Below are 15,910 nucleotides of genomic sequence, written 5' to 3'. Positions count from 1 at the left end.
AGCGAGCTTAAGCCTGCGAGCACTCCCCTGGTGGGTTTCAGCAGAGAGGAAGTCAGGCCCCTCGGAAAAATAACGGTACCTGTGGAAGTTGGCACATGGCCTTGTGCGGTCAAACTCAACCATGATTTCCTGGTGGTCGCGACCCCCTCCCCATACAATGCCATAATAGGGTGGCCGATCACGCATATCCTACGAGCGGTGGTCTCCACCTACTATTTGGGCATGAAGTTCCCTACGGACTTCGGTGTGGGGGTAGCGCGGGGCGACCAGCTCGAGTCCCGCAAGTGTTATGTTGCCGCCCTAAAGGGAAAAACCAAGGCGGCCGACGACCTCGAACTGGAGCAGCCTGTGGAGCAAGGTGAGGAACAAACTTCGCCCACGGAGGAAACAGTCGCAATCCCGACTTCGGCTACGGACCCAGCTCGCACACTTCAGATCGGAGCTTCCGTCGAGGAACCCCTACGAACCGAACTGGTGAGTTTTTTACTTCAAAATTTAGATATTTTCGCCTGGTCCGCGGCCGACATGCCCGGCATTAGCCCCGGCCTGATAACTCACAAACTTAATACTGACCCTGTAGTCAGACCCGTTAGACAGAAAAAACGTAACTTAGCCCCAGAACGCTAGAGGGCGGTCGACGAGGATGTCGAGAAGCTCCTCGCAGCAAACTTCATAAAGGAAGTCCATTACCCGAGCTAGGTGGCCAACCCGGTGTTGGTAAAAAAGGCAAACGGCAAGTGGCGCATGTGCGTCGACTACACCGACCTGAACCGAGCTTGTCCAAAAGATTGCTTCCCTCTCCCCAGAATTGATCGCCTAGTGGACGCGACCTCAGGAAATGAGTTGCTAAGCTTCCTAGACGCCTACTCGGGCTACAACCAAATCCGGATGAACCCATCCGATGAGGAAAAAACTAGCTTCATGACCGAGTTCGGCCTATATTGCTACAAGGTCATGCCCTTCGGACTAAAAAATGCAGGGGCGACTTTCCAAAGACTTGTAAATAGGCTGTTTCGGCCCCTGATTGGCACGAAGATAGAGTGCTATGTAGACGACATGGTCGTCAAGACTCAGTTTTCACAAGAATTAATACAAGACTTAGATTCTATTTTCCAAATCCTACGTCAGTTTAGCATGAAATTGAACCCCAACAAATGTGTCTTCGACGTCACCTTGGGCAAATTCCTAGGGTACATTGTCAATCGGCGCAGTATTGAGGCCAACCCGGACAAGATAAAAGCCATTCTAGATATGAGACCACCTCGAAAAGTAAAAGAAGTTCAGAGGCTAAACGGCCGCATAGCCGCTCTAAGCCGCTTCATGTCCAAATCGGCAGACCGCTGCCTACTTTTCTTCAAAGCAATCAAAGGCAAAGGGTTCGACTGGACCCAGGACTGCCAGCTCGCGTTTGACGAGCTAAAAGGTTACCTCGCTAGTGTGCCAACCTTAGCCCGGCCCGAGGAGGGCAAGGTCTTAGAACTGTACCTCTCGGCAAGCGACGAGGTGGTCAGTTCGGTACTAATAAAAGAAACAGACCGGGTCCAGCGACCCATCTATTATGTTAGTAAAATTTTGCAGGGAGCAGAGACAAGGTACCCACAGATAGAAAAGCTAGCATACGCACTAGTGACAGCAGCTCGGAAACTCCGCCCATACTTCCAGGCTCACCCTGTCATCGTCCTGACTGACAAACCTCTGAGACAAGTTTTACTCAAACCCGAGGTTTTCGGTCGACTGACGAAATGGGCCATCGAACTCAGCGAGTACGACCTCCAGTACAAGCCAAGAACCACTATTAAGGCCCAAGCTTTGGCAGATTTTATCGTCGAGTGCACTTTCAGCTACGAAGCCCCACAGGTCAAGCTCGAGGTCCCCAGTTCGGGCAAACCCGGAGCTCTCGAGCCAATAGAGTCTGAACCCCGCGAAGTAACAGCCAATGTGGCATCTCTCCTGGTCAGGCGAAACGCGAACTGGGATGAGGAGCCCTGGATCCTTCACGTGGATGGTTCCTCGAACCGGCAAGGCAGCGGAGCTGGAATAGTCTTATGCGGCCCGGGCGGCACGAAATTAGAATACGCACTACGTTTTGAGCTCACGGCATCCAACAACGAGGCAGAGTACGAAGCACTACTAGCTGGGCTGGACCTAGCGCGAAAGTTAAAGGCAAAACACTTGGTCATCTACAGCGATTCCCAGCTCGTGGTCAACCAAGTTACGGGCGAGTATGAAGCACGCGAGCTCTCCATGATCGCATATTTGGCCAAACTAAAAGAAGCCCTGCTCAACTTTCAGTCACATTTCATCAGGCAAATCCCGAGGTCAGAGAACACTGAGGCCGACGCTCTGTCCCGGTTAGCCAGCACAAGTCACAACAACATGAGAACTGTTTACATAGAGGACTTACCTCGACCTAGTATTCTCGGGGGGACAGAGGAGGTCGCTCCCGTCTTGGAAGCAGAGCCGAGCTGGATCGACCCACTCGCGAGCTTCTTGATAGACGGAACCCTCCCTGCAGAATGCAATGCGGCCAAGAGGGTGCAGCGCCAGGCAGCCAAATACGTCATAATAGACGAACGGTTATACCGACGGTCCTACAAGCTCCCCTACTTGCGTTGCCTGCGACCTGCCGAAGCCGAGTTCGTCAGAAAATGCACTTCGACAAGGATACTACTGGCCAACGATGAAGGCAGAAGCTGTCGAGCTCGTCAGAAAATGCGACAAGTGTTAGAAGGATGCCAACGGCAAGCAGTTCGATGATATCAATTTCCAAGAGTGGTGCCAGAACATGGGGATTCGGCAAAACTTCACGTCAGTCGCGCACCCGCAGGCAAACGGTCAGACGGAAGTAATGAACAGAGCCATCCTGCGCAGACTGAAAGCACGTCTGGATCGAGCTAAGGGATTGTGGGCCGAAGAGCTACCAAGTGTCTTATGGGCTCACCGAACTACAGAAAAAACCGCCACGGGAGAAACCCCCTTCAACCTCACCTACGACACTGAAGCAGTGATCCCGGCGGAAATCGAAGTACCAACATTGCGACTAGAAACATACGACAATCGGACGAACGGAGATGAGTTACGTACCAACCTTGACCTATTGGACGAGGTAAGGGACCTCGCGCACATCCGAACAACGGCATACCAGCAACAGGTAGCTCGCTACTACAACACCAGAGTAAAGCAATGAAGCTTCCGAGTTGGCGACCTGGTCCTTCGTAAGATTATGGTGCCCGAACCCGGCGTAGGCAAACTTGGACCAAACTGGGAAGGGCCCTATAAAGTAAAAAGAGCGCTTGGGGGGGCATACGAACTCGAAACCTTGGAAGGCAAACAAGTACCTCGAGCGTGGAACATCGTGAACTTAAGGCGATACTACCTATAAACTGCCAAGCGAAGTGGACGAAATTAGGTCATATGTGCCATGATGCAGAGCCAAGAGTAACCTCGGCGTAAACAAGCAAAGAAGAACATATTATCAGCTCGGCAAAAAATCAGTTCGCTGCAAAAAGCCTTCGCGGCAAAACAAGTCACGGAAGTATAATAACCCGGGCAAGAAAGTGACATATTCAGATCGACAAAAAATCAGTTCAGGGAAAAGGAACACTTGAGCAAAAAGATTATCTATTCCGTTGCAAGAAACCGAAGTACATTGGCCATTAGAAGGCGCTTAAAAAAAATTGTTACATGCCCGGAGCTACTTCTTCGCCATCAGAAGGCACTTCAACAACACCCGAAGGCCCTGCCTCTCCTTCAGAGTCCAGCTCGCCATTGACAGCATTGGCCATCTCCTGAGTTATACGCGAAGTGGATATGGCACTAACGTCGAGGTCGGGGTACGTATTCCGGATCATCCACCTGCTCAGTTTGAACCCCCTCCTGTAAGAATCCACCATCAGATCGTCAAAACGCGGAGAGGCAATGTAGTCTTCAACGACCTTCTTCTTGGCGTCCTCAATGCCTTGGGAAAAAATCTGTGTGTCTCTCCCTGATGTTCTCCTGAAGATATTCGACTTGATGCTGCAAATCCAACTTCAAGTCCGCCATATGCTTGACAACTACCCCCATGGCCTCGGCGTCACGCTGAGACCTTGCCTGCCTGGCCATCGCGACGCGAGCAGCCTCTTCGGCAGCATAAGCGGCCGCCTCAGCAGCCCGGGTATTCGCCTCTGCAACGCGGAAAGCTTCTTTAGCAGCATGAGCGGCAACCTTAGCAGCTCGCGCCTGTCGCGAGCTCCTCTCCACTTGGGTCGATAAGGCATGAATTGAAGAATTCACCTACCAAAAGAAACAAGTGAGCAATAACAGCAAAAGTGACAGGAAATGAAAAAAGGCAGACGGAATCTAACTTACCACCATAGCATGTGTCACGGTGCGGCAGGCGACTTGATTCAAAGGAAGATCAGTCCACGCCGCGATCTCCTCAAGGAAAGTAGCCTCCCTACTCTTCTGAAGAGCGCAGTTCGGCGTCAACACGCTCCTGAACTCCCCTTGAGCTCCCAAACCCGAGGGCCCAGCCCGCGTATGAGCGAACCCAGAGTGTGCTGGAGCACTTGAGTATGCAAGAGCGCCCATATGAGTGGTCTCAGCGTAAGGCGCCCCGGCAGTTTCGTGCATCGGTGGAGTCACCTCGGGCTCCCTAGGCAGATCCTCTGGCGTGTGGTTTGGAACTTGGGGATCCTCGTCCAGGGGTAGCTCGGTACGAGTTCGCTTGGCGACCCGCTTCCTCCTCTTCATACCTTGGAACAGACACCCCCCACGAGTTCTCTCCGCATCCATCACACCTGCAGAAACGAGTTTGACATCAGAAAAAATGAAAGAACAAAGCAAACAAGAAACCACATAGCTAGAAACCTACCCGAACTCAGGCCGGCCGCAATAAGCTTGGCCTCCGTTAAGTAGTGATGGCACTTTAAACCCTGTCGTGCCCATTGCCGGAGGCCCTTCACCGTCTCTTTATCGAGAATAACACCTGAATCGGGAGCGGCCTCACCCCACCCCGTCTGAAAGGGCCATCCTTGTGCACTTCGCACACCGAAGTAGTCTCGCTTCCACGCCGGGACCTTATTAGGAAGATCGTGCAGAAGCTTAAAACCCTGGCGAGGAAAGGTAATACACCCGTCTTCCCCCAGGAAGAGAACCCGACTGTCTCTTGAGCATCAAGATGGAGGAGAATATCTCTAAGTCCAAGGGGAAGTTCTGCTCGCAAAAATGGGAAACTGTCTCCACCAGGTTCCGAATAGAGTTCGGATGAAGTTGGCCAATGGTGACAATGAAATGGTTTATGACTTCGACAAGAAGGGGGTGGAAAGGAAGTCGCAACCGCACAGCGAGCTGCTCTCGAAAAAAAATCACGATCTCATCAGGACCGTGTTCCCAAGGAAAGCTACCTGAAGGAATAAAATATGTATACCCCCCGGAAAGGTTGTAAGACATAAGTATGGATTGAAGCCCCTCAAGCGTCATGGTCGAGGGACCAAACCTATCTAGCATCCGACCTCGGCGGGAGGTAGACGCCAAACTGCCCGAGGCGGCTCAGCCTACTGGTTCATAGTCCTCGAGTTCCACCTCAGGATCACTGAGGCAGTCGGGGGACACGGCTCGGTTGGTAGAACCTACGTCGGCCCTACTTGAAGAGTCGTCTAAGCTATCAAAGCTAGACATTGAGGAAAAGGTGGATTCAGGAAGGTACTCACCGGAAGAAAGTTTTGAAGGCTCCGGAGACGGGAACAAGCCAAAGAACCTTGAAGGCTATGTAACCAGCCTTGACGCGAGCTGGAAAAAACTTGGACGCGAGCTCAGTAGACACCGCAGAAGTGACAAATCGACTGGGGTCCCCCACTATTTATAGCTACAGTAACCAAGGATCAACCGTGCAGATCAAAGACAATCCGGTGGCCCACGTTTTCGCTGACCGCACATCCCGAAAGGTCGAGACGTGATTGGCGCACGTCTTTCCGAAAAGAGCGAAACGTTAGCGCACGCCTTTTTGAAACCGACGTCACGCCGACACGCATCTTTCCGAAACTGACCGCGTCGCACGTCTCCCTGACATCCGCCCGCGCACATACAGTAGTGGCGCGCCTTTTTGAATGACCCGTTGTCACGTCCCAGCGGCGCAAATTTTTGAAATTTAAAATGCGTGCTGTCGCAACCATCAGCATTTATGAGTAGGCACGTTTCCAGCCTTCACGGAAACCGAAGAACCCTGGCAAAAGCAACTCGCGCAGTCAAGATCCAAAGGACGGGGCAAATCCACCTACTACCTCGTGAAACTCCCCGCACCAGGGGAAGACCCTTGGCGCGAGGAGTGGGGGGCAATTGATGAAGGAAGATTTGGCCCAACCTCATAGTTATGCGACACGTGGCAGAAACGACAGCTCGGCAAAAGGGCCAAGCCTAGGCGTGAACAAGGGGACACCAGCGGACCGAACTCACCCTTGGCCCAAAACCGGAGTAATCCGAACTGGCCAACCTTATAACAGCTCGGGATATACCTCGCCGAACTGACCAACCTTGTAACAGCTTGGGATATACCTCGCCGAGCTGGCCAACCTTGTAACAGTTCGGGATTCACCTCACCGAATTGACCAACCTTGTAACAGCTCGGGATATACCTCGCCAAGCTGGCTAACCTTGTAACAGTTCGGGATTCACCTCGTCGAACTGACCTGCCCTATAGATACCTCCGAACTCAAGACTTCGCTTCGCTCACCACTCTGCATCACCTTCTGGGCACCAAAACCAAATAAGTCGTACCATGCCTGACACTGAGGAAGTCTGTGCCCGAGGGCGCCGCACCTGACTGACTTGGGATCTGACGCTTGGCGGCCGCACTTTTAAACGGCCACCTGCCACCGCCACTGACACCGCCATCTCCAGTTAGAAAGACGGTTAGGCAGTGACGGTTCTGTCCCAGCAGAAAGGACGACGGCCGAATTGACAAGCGCAAGGGTAATCATACCCGACCTAACAAGGGCCTCGGAACGAGTGCGCGAAGTGATTATAAGAGCCCCCTGCCCCCCAACAAAGAAGGTATGCAAATTTTGCGCTATCTGGTATTATCTTGCTTTTGAAGGATTCTAACTTGAGCTTCGGAGCCGCTACACCGGGTTCCCCCCCGGAGCTTCCTCATCTCCTCCGTTTCAGGTTCCCTGCTACCCCGTTCAGAAGCAAGGTCGTTGACAGTTAAGACCGGCTGGATCGCGCTCCATTAGAACCCATTAAGAAGGATAAATAACTAATGCATGGTATGCTAGTGAATTTGAATTTTGTATTTTATATCCATCGTTAATAATAATGTTTGTTATTATATATATATATATATTCTTTAATATGATAATCACATAATACTAGAGATGTACACAAATTTTTTTGACAAATTTCTGTATTTTTTATATACTTTTTTTTTATTTCTATCTACTTTTGAGTTTTTATTATATAATTATGAAATCATGTATCAACGTGCTTGACTTGAAAGGAAAGACTAAAGTCATGTTTTATTTTTTTTAATATCCTCATTGTCCATAAAAAACTTTATTAAGATGAAAAATTATCGAATTACCCCCCCAAAAGTCAATTCACTTTTATTTGAGTGAATTTTATTATTCACTTTTCATTAAGTGAATAAGGAACCAAGTTGGGTCTGAACTTAAATCTCTCCTATTAGTAGACACCATATTCATGTAATATGAATTAGGGTTGTCAACTGACTTCCAAAATTCATTACCCAATCCAACTTCAAATTTAATTATTCTAAATTTAAATGTTAGAACTTACATCTGATTAATAACCAATTTAGATGTGGATTTAAAACTTATTCATTTTAAGCTCAATAACTTAGATATAGATTAAATCCAAAACCAAGTCCCAAATATCAAAATTTGGATCAATTTTGAATCCAAAAGGTTTGATAATTATATTGGATGGAGATGTAAATGAATCCAATCCATTTACAACCCTAATATGAATAAATAACAATATTCGCTATACACATTTATAAGAAGGGCATAGTTGTAATTTCAATGACACTATTTACAATGTAATTAATGAAAGACGTGCATTTACATATTTATTTAAAACGTGAGGGGAGCTTTCGCAAAGGTCAAAGTATTGGAGAGGTTAAGTAATTATTAAAATGGGAAAGATTTAAGTAATTTAAATCTAATTTTGCCCATGATAAACTTTATTGGAACGAACGTTCACCCAATTACCCCTAAAGGTCATTTACTCCATTTAAATAGCATTGTAATTCATTAAGGCTGCATTTGGCATTGTTTATTTTAAGAACTTATCTCTTTTTTTTGCAGAGTTAGAATGCCTTTATGAATAATGGGTTTTTAGCTGCAAAAGGAGATAAGTTGTTAAAATAAAGAACGCCAAATGCAGTCTAAGTTAATAATAAAGGCCAAATTGGGATTCACTTAATAGTATCCATTTAGGGGCCATTGAATAGTACAACATCACACTAAAGCTGCATTTAACATTCTTTATTCTAAGGATTTATCTTCTTTTCACAATTAAAAATTTAGTGTTCATAAGGGCATTTTAATTGGTGGAGGGGTTATAAGTTGAGGGATGGGCTACACCCGTTGTATATCCCTTCAAACGATATAAAAAAAAGGGCATTTCATTTTATCATTTTTAGTTTTATTCAATTTCGAATCCGATACACATTAGACGGACAAGATCCAGCCCGAATTCGAGTATAAACGAATCAAATTCGAATCTACCTACATCCGATTCGATTCGATGCGTGTGCCGGTTGCAGCCATAATTGGAGGCAGAAGATAACTCTTGAACAGTTGAACCTGGACGTGAAACAAGGTCAGAGAGGAAATCACATTAGCGCATGTTAGCATAATTCCGGAAGCATGCATATCTCACCGTTCATTAATAAGAAAGATGTTTTCGCTTTTGAATCTTTGAACTCCACAGCATCTTTTACGTTTGATCAGAATCCACAAACAGCCTCAGCGCAGCTTGTCCACACGATTTATCCAAATGCTGGAAAACGATCCATCATGTGCAGCACTTATCCGTTAACATGAAAGAAAGAAGGGAATATACCTTGGCGTAAGTTAGCATAATCTGGTCCCAAAGCAGCCAAGTGTCAATGTGACAGAAATGGACATCAACTCCATCCTTTTATCGTTCGCCGAAAAAATTTGTATCCCCTTTCATCTCAGAATCTTTCGGAGAGAGAGAGAGAGAGGCTCAAACCTAGTTCCCGTATCGCGGAGCGCACGTTAGCATTAATCGTGAGGAGAAGGCAAAAAGCCATAATGCCGGGAGGGCTTGTGGAAGGAGTTGGTTTACCTCAGCAGAAATCCTTGGACGGCATAGTCTTCCCCGCAGTAGTCTATCCTGATCCCTCCGTTGCATTCAATCTCTCCCGATTCTTGAATAGCATACAAGATCACAAGCCCTGGCTGGAAGGTCTGCTTCACTCGAGCGGAGCGATTCTTCTCAGAGGTTTCCCTGTAAGCTCAGCTTCGGACTTCAATGCCGTTGTCGAGGCTTTCGGTTACAAGGAGCTACCATATGTCGGTGGAGCTGCTCCCCGAACCAACGTCGTCGGAAGAGTCTTTACGGCGAATGAATCCCCACCTGATCAGAAGATCCCGTTTCACCATGAAATGGCTCAGGTTATATCAGAACTTTTACATTGAATACAGTGTTTTTAATTAAAGGCCATGCTCATCCATATCTCTGCTACCAAAAGTTACAAGTTCAGTGATAGACCCGCCAATCCAACTCTCTTTCTCTAAAGGAATATAAAGTTTCATACTTGATTGTTCCCCTGCTTTGTTCAATTGAGCTCGTCTCTGTGTTCTATGAATTTATTGAATGAACTTTAACTTGGGTTTCAAAAATGGGTGTTAGAGTATTGACTCTTGACAATATTGATCAAATAGGTGCCAGAGTTCCCATCAAAATTGTTTTTCTTTTGTGAAGAGGAGCCAGCATGTCGGGGGGAAACTCCCATTGTTCTCAGTCATCTTGTCTATGAGAAGATGAAACAGAGATATCCGGAATTTGTTGAGAGATTGGAGGAGTTTGGTCTTCTTTACACAAGAATATTAGGGGCTGGAGATGACCCTTCTTCTCCCATCGGCCGTGGTTGGCAATCCACCTTCTTAACCAATGACAGAAGCATAGCCGAGGAAAGGTTCAAATTCTTCTCCTACTCTCTTTTTTAATTTCGTACATATCGTGCACACCTACCTTGGATTCTCTATCTGGGTGATCACCGAATGCAATATATGCTATTATAGTGTTATCGAGACAGAAACTTTAGCAATTGTTTGTCTACCTAGAAATGTAACAGGGGCACACCTTTGCTTTTCCCTTCTTTTTAGCATTTTTTATGACTACAATGGCTCTCCATTGGAAAGAGTAATACAAATATATACGGTGCAAATACATACAAAATATAAGGTTTTACACTCTACGTATTTGTATTTGTACTCTTTCCAAACTGAGCGCTTAGTTTGGAAAGATTGCAAATACAAATATTTATATGTACAGTACAAATACATACAAAATAATCCACTCTACATATTTGTATTTGTACTCCTTCCAAGGCCTTACTACCTTCACTTGGAGTGGACTGGATGCAGACTTAACCTCTTTCTTTTCTTCTTCTTCTTCTTCTTCTTCTTCTTCTTCTTCTTCTTCTTCTTTTGGCATGAAGTGGTTGCTCTAAAACAGTAAACCGTGTTTGCTAGAGAGAACATTTCTTGGCATGAAGTGGTTGCTCTAAAACAGTAAACCGTGTTTGCATGCTTATATTCTCGAGGTTTTACATTTGTACCAAGAAATGTTCTCTCTAGCACTTGAAATATAGTGTTTGTATATCTTTTTTATACCTAATCTTTTTCTGGGCATATGTTTTTGGCATCCGATACTTGGACTGTGCAAGGAAAGAAAATGTCTAGTCGCATGATCTCATCCCTCTTATAAAAACATGTGACAGGGCTGCCCGACTGGGCATGAAGTTGGATTGGATAGAGGAAGGTGTGAAAACAGAAATGGGTCCAATACCAGCTATTAAATTTGACAAGAGTAGGGGACGCAAAATCTGGTTTAATAGCATGGTGGCTGCTTATACAGGGTGGAAAGATGCACGCAATGATCCTGAAAAGGCTGTAACCTTTGGAGATGGGACACCATTGCCAGCTGATATTATAAACGACTGCCTGAGAATCCTGGATGAGGAATGTGTTGCCATCCCTTGGCATAAAGGTGATGTTTTGCTGCTTGATAACTTGGCAGTCCTTCATTCTAGACGATCATTTGATCCACCCCGCCGTATACTGGCTTCACTCTGTAAGTAAGGGGATTGTAATCTCAATGTACTAGCTCCTGCTTGTAGGATTAACTGCCCCTTTTACAGCTCCACCCACGAGAGAATATATGCAATTCACATCTCATTTTCTTGAGCCTCTGAATACCTGTATCCTAGCATTGGCAGGGGTCTGACCTCAAAATACTACTATGCATGCTCTGTATCTATAACAAATTACTTTTAAGTTAACCCCCACAAGTGTGATGATAATGTGTTATTAGAAGACGTGGAATTACGTAAGTTTCACATTGCGATGGAATTAAGCTTACCCATGTAAATATTCCTTGTTCCATTCACAGCATACGGTTCCATGTTCATTCCAGCTTGCCAAATAAACCACCATCTTAAATAAAGATAATTAGATAAGAACAAAAAATGGTCCAAAGAGAAAACTCCATTTCAACTAAAGATGTAACATATTTTTAGCATGCTAGGTGAGAAATGTAGGCTGTTCCTTGACCTTGTTACCTTCTTTTTGGCTGATGGTGTTACTGTAGTCAGAATACTTATTTCTGGTTCCCAAGGAATGGGGTTTAGTGGCACCAACATCATCAATCATCATCATCATCCAAGCCTTATCCCAACTATGGTTTAGTGGCATATCTAATATAAAATATGCAAGCACATTTAAACTTGTATTTCAGGAACTAAAGTAAATCAAGTAGACACATGAAATTATGTGGCCAGGGAAGCAGATTTTTTAGTAAATCCAGGGGAACACATGAAGCAACAATTAGTTTCTTTCTCGATGCTGTTACACACAACTGATCCATGGAGTTTATACCACCAACTATGGTAATGCAAGTGAGACCGATATCTAGTTAGATGGTGCCATCAGATGGGGTAGATCAGATAGAATAGGTTGGGCTGTTTGAACAATCTACTGCCTCCTCCTTGTTGCTGCACTCTTCAGTATTGCTGAGGGAACAGAAGAAGCAGGATTGATGGCCTTCCGAATTTTGAATATGTTCCAAGCAGTGCCAGCACAATGCCCTGCAGTTGCAAAGACATCTTCTGTAATTTCCCCTGCGTTTTCTCCAAACCTGTTGCCAATGGATCAAGTTGAATCAGTAACAATAACTATGGGGGAGCAAAAAATAAAAGACGAGAAAATCTGGGAATGGAAATGGCACGGGATCCCAAGTATTGGTTAAGTTGTTTTAGCTCTTTTACCTTTGGGAGACCATTCTGGTTGCGGCACGTGAGGTGGCAGAGAGAGCTTGTTTTTCTGCAACTTCTACTGCATCTAAAACCTTGTCTGCACTTCCAAGGTTGAACCCCTGGTTATTTAATCTCTTATGTAGATAACAAAAACTTTATTGCATTTAATTTGTACATTTAAACCGTTAGTATTATAGTTTACGTGTGAGAGTGAGAGACTGATAAACAACATCCTGAATAAAGCATATCCATTTTGGGTTTCAGTGTTTCACTTACTGACGGCATCGAGTGAAGCCAGGAGGACTTCTCCAGGGACCATGGCTAGGAACGTTTTCCCAGCCTGGGATCGAGCCAAAGACACAACCACGGATCCAGTGACAACCCCCACACCATCTAGTAGTAATGATTTGCTCATCTTCTCTGTCATTTTTGATAGCTTTCTCACCCTGTAACACAGGTAACAAGTAATACTATGTCACATATGACCTGATGTTGCTTAATAAACAGAACAGTAACAAACTGGCTATAAGATACTGAGTTCATTTTAGAATACCGTTTTAGTCCCTTCTGGGCTCCACTCTTTTTTGTCCCAGCTGAACTTTTGCTGCTTTTACTTCCCGTTGTTGTTGTGGAGCCTTTGTTCTTCTCCTCACCAACACGACTTACAATCATCTCTCCTCCGTTTTGAACCTGCAGTTCGTTACTCTCTTAATTTGTACAACTGGTTAAGAAAACAGGGGCTAAGAATAACTTAAAGTACAGGTTAAGAAAACAATAGAGTAGATTTCAGGGGCTAAGAGTAACTAAGATTTGTTTAAGATTTTGGCTGCTTATATTTTGATGGAATGTTGTTGCCAGTTGCCACGGGTGTGTTTTCTTTATTTGGCAGTAGAAACTTCCATTTGATTGATTCTTGGCAATTTCTGTTTTTATGACAACAGAAACAAAACACTCAATTCAAACCTTCTTGGTGTAGGCATTGCTGCACTTGAAAATGCCCTTCACAATCTCGCCTGTTCCTTCTGCAATGGCCTTTGCTAAAACCCCGTTGTAGTCTTCAATCCTCGGAGCAAAATCCTTCCAATCGACAGCCCCAGTTTGGGTAGAAGAAGACCCAGTAAAGCACGAATGCTCCTTTAAAAAGGAATCCAACAAACCCAGATCACCTTTGAACTGTTCGAGGAAAGACACACCGTAGCTCAAAGGATCATCGTCTTTCATCGGCAACGAGAAGAGGTAATGGAGTGCGTCGAGTTTCACCACTGGCTCATCTTTTGTTAGAGGCCATTGGAGTTCATCACCAACTTTTACAATTGTGGCGAGGGAGATGCCATCTTCTGTGAGCCTGACAAGTCTGAAAACTCCTTTTGCAAGTTCCAACGCCTCTCCTCCTTCCATCAGGTGAACTGTACAACCTGGGATCTCTAACAACATTTCTTCTTTAGCTCTTTTGTTTTCTACGTTTTCTTGTTTTGATGCGAAAACAGTTTCAGGAGAGGTCATTTTGGTAGGAGACCTCTTTCTGGAGCGAGCTGATTTGAAACAATTCATGTTCTTTCCTCTCTCTCTCTCTCTCTCTCTCTCTCTCTCTCTGTGGCTGAAATTGAATGAGATGATTGCTGGTGCTATAAAACTGGAAAAATTCGAGTTCTAGAGTGACAGGAAAGATGAGAGAAAAGTAGGAAGAAGATGAAAACGGGTTTGATAAGAAAAGAAAGTTATTCTGCGATTGATTCCATACTTGCAACTTTATTCCATTCCAAGGAACAATTTCACGTAAAGGATTGTTACTTTCGGTGAATTATTTAGTGGTGTGGCTGCTCTGGAACCTATAGCCCTCCCTCCACAACCTTGTTTCTCTTCTTTCGACAGCAGGTGAAGTTTCATCCCCGCAGCTTTTGCCACGTGACTAACCTATCTACACGCTGAATTTGCCACGAACATTTTCAAATGACTAAGCACCTTTAAAAACCAGGACATGCTAGCTACTGAATCAAAAAGCAGATCGCTGGGTGTTTTAAAATATTTGAAATAAAGGGAATTGTGCTTACGTTTAATTGGTAGTGGTAAGAAAATACCGCAATCAATCAAAGTTGCAAGAGATGTGAGCTCATCTTCCTGGTTATAGAGCTGTTGGTCCTCTCTGATCATAAGGGTGTCCATATCATTTTCCAGTTTTCAACTTACTAATTTTTGTAGAGACTAGAGAAGCAGCAAAGGTTTCCACACTTCCACTAAACAGTGTATAAATGCATCCTAATCAGGTTAATTATGGAACCCTGTATCCCACTTTTCATCAGTGTCTTAGTAATATCGATTCCTGGAAGTTTCACCCAAAAACAGAGTTTATTTTCATTGGGAAAGGACCATTGGCCGATGGAAAACAAGGTGACGTGACATGCTCAAGGTTCTCTCAGTCTCAGATATAGGAGACATGAATTTAAATTTACAAAGCGTGTTGAAGCATATATTTACTCTTCCGCGGTGGTCACTTGTGGACTGGTGATCCTGTGGGCCAGCGTGTAACATCTTCGGACAGTACAAGCTTAGCAATTTTAGTTAGCGTTAGACAATATCCACATACTATGGCAAACGTTAGAGGAGTTGCAACCTATCTAAATGGAAAGGGCTCTGACTGCAGAGTTCACTTTAGATCATCTCAAACAGGGGAGGCGAGGCTTTGTTGTCCATTAATGCCACAGGTTTTTTGTCCTTGCCGGACGGTTTTTTTTTTTTTTTTGGGGGGGGGGGTACATGGGTAGATGACCAATCAACAAAATATACTGATCCAGTGTCATTATTAGGATGACCTAACATAATTTATGGGGCTGCAGAATGATACCTGCTTGTCCAATCTCAATTTCAAATCCTTTCATATTGTATTCATTATTAAAGTTGGTTTGAATATTGTGTTCTTACTAAGAGTCAGGTTCAAGCTTCAAACAAGTTATTTCAATTCATTTTATTCATGACCATACAATATCAGTTATTTTTAGTTCACTTTATTAATAACATGTAATATTTTGATCATTTTGAGTTTAATTTATTCATGCTAAATTCGATTTTAATCTGAATATGAACAAATCAAAATTGGATCTACCCATATCCAATTCAATCAGATACATTTGCAGCCCTATTGATTTACTCAAAAGTTCTAACACACACATGTTAAGTTCATCTAGGCAAATGAGGTTGAGGGAAGATTATACATAAGGAGATTGGGACTCCTTGTCAGTAACATATGATTATGCTAATCACATCGTGGTCTTATTAAAGGTGCAATGAGGTCTATACCATGGCAATGGTGGATAAGGGGCCCTGCGTTTGAACCACAGTTACAATTAATTACATGATCCATAGGCTGCATCCCTATTATAGAGAACGTTCTTTATGCTGAGTTCG

At 44.8% G+C, this 15,910-nt stretch overlaps 2 protein-coding genes and 1 long non-coding RNA gene across 4 annotated transcripts; 2 read left to right on the top strand and 1 right to left on the bottom strand.

Moving 5' to 3' along the window:
- Nucleotides 1–9,154: 9,154 nt before the first annotated feature.
- LOC148847072 (2-oxoglutarate (2OG) and Fe(II)-dependent oxygenase superfamily protein) lies at nt 9,155–14,072 on the top strand. 2 transcript variants are annotated; one of them, XM_088950987.1, is made up of 4 exons: nt 9,165–9,644; nt 9,915–10,168; nt 10,976–11,244; nt 13,450–14,072. In XM_088950987.1, the coding sequence occupies exons 1-4, from the start codon at nt 9,282–9,284 to the stop codon at nt 13,482–13,484; spliced, it is 921 nt and encodes a 306-aa protein (XP_088807113.1). In that variant the 5' UTR covers nt 9,165–9,281; the 3' UTR covers nt 13,485–14,072. The 2 variants fall into 2 exon arrangements, with proteins under 2 accessions (XP_088807112.1, XP_088807113.1); XM_088950986.1 differs by lacking the exon at nt 13,450–14,072 and having other exon boundaries at nt 9,155–9,644; nt 10,976–11,536.
- On the bottom strand, nt 11,925–14,059 carry LOC148847073 (senescence/dehydration-associated protein At4g35985, chloroplastic-like). Its single transcript, XM_088950985.1, has 5 exons — nt 13,472–14,059; nt 13,062–13,198; nt 12,785–12,954; nt 12,521–12,605; nt 11,925–12,390 (listed from the first exon to the last, which is right to left on the bottom strand). Exons 1-5 carry the CDS (start codon nt 14,057–14,059, stop codon nt 12,228–12,230), a joined length of 1,143 nt encoding a protein of 380 aa, XP_088807111.1. The 3' UTR covers nt 11,925–12,227.
- On the top strand, nt 12,480–12,904 carry LOC148847074 (uncharacterized). The gene is made up of 2 exons (XR_016100992.1): nt 12,480–12,618; nt 12,773–12,904. It is a non-coding gene; the product is annotated as an uncharacterized LOC148847074 (long non-coding RNA).
- Nucleotides 14,073–15,910: the final 1,838 nt, after the last annotated feature.

The sequence above is a fragment of the Nelumbo lutea genome, chromosome 6, assembly GCF_056320005.1.
Source record: "Nelumbo lutea isolate HS-2025 chromosome 6, American lotus-T2T, whole genome shotgun sequence".
In the NCBI taxonomy this organism is placed as follows: Eukaryota; Viridiplantae; Streptophyta; class Magnoliopsida; order Proteales; family Nelumbonaceae; genus Nelumbo; species Nelumbo lutea.
Note: the sequence above shows the minus strand (reverse complement) of the source record. Positions and strands in the feature narration are given on the sequence as shown.

Coding starts and splice junctions, on each gene's coding strand:
- LOC148847072 (XM_088950986.1), top strand. CDS start 9,282: ATGCCGGGAGGGCTTGTGGAAGGAGTTGGTTTACCTCAGCAGAAATCC. Junction 9,645..9,914: donor TTCACCATGAAATGGCTCAG/GTTATATCAGAA, acceptor TTGATCAAATAG/GTGCCAGAGTTCCCATCAAA. Junction 10,169..10,975: donor AGAAGCATAGCCGAGGAAAG/GTTCAAATTCTT, acceptor AACATGTGACAG/GGCTGCCCGACTGGGCATGA.
- LOC148847073 (XM_088950985.1), bottom strand. CDS start 14,059: ATGAATTGTTTCAAATCAGCTCGCTCCAGAAAGAGGTCTCCTACCAAA. Junction 12,955..13,061: donor GCCCAGAAGGGACTAAAACG/GTATTCTAAAAT, acceptor CCTGTGTTACAG/GGTGAGAAAGCTATCAAAAA. Junction 12,606..12,784: donor GGCTTCACTCGATGCCGTCA/GTAAGTGAAACA, acceptor TTGGAAGTGCAG/ACAAGGTTTTAGATGCAGTA.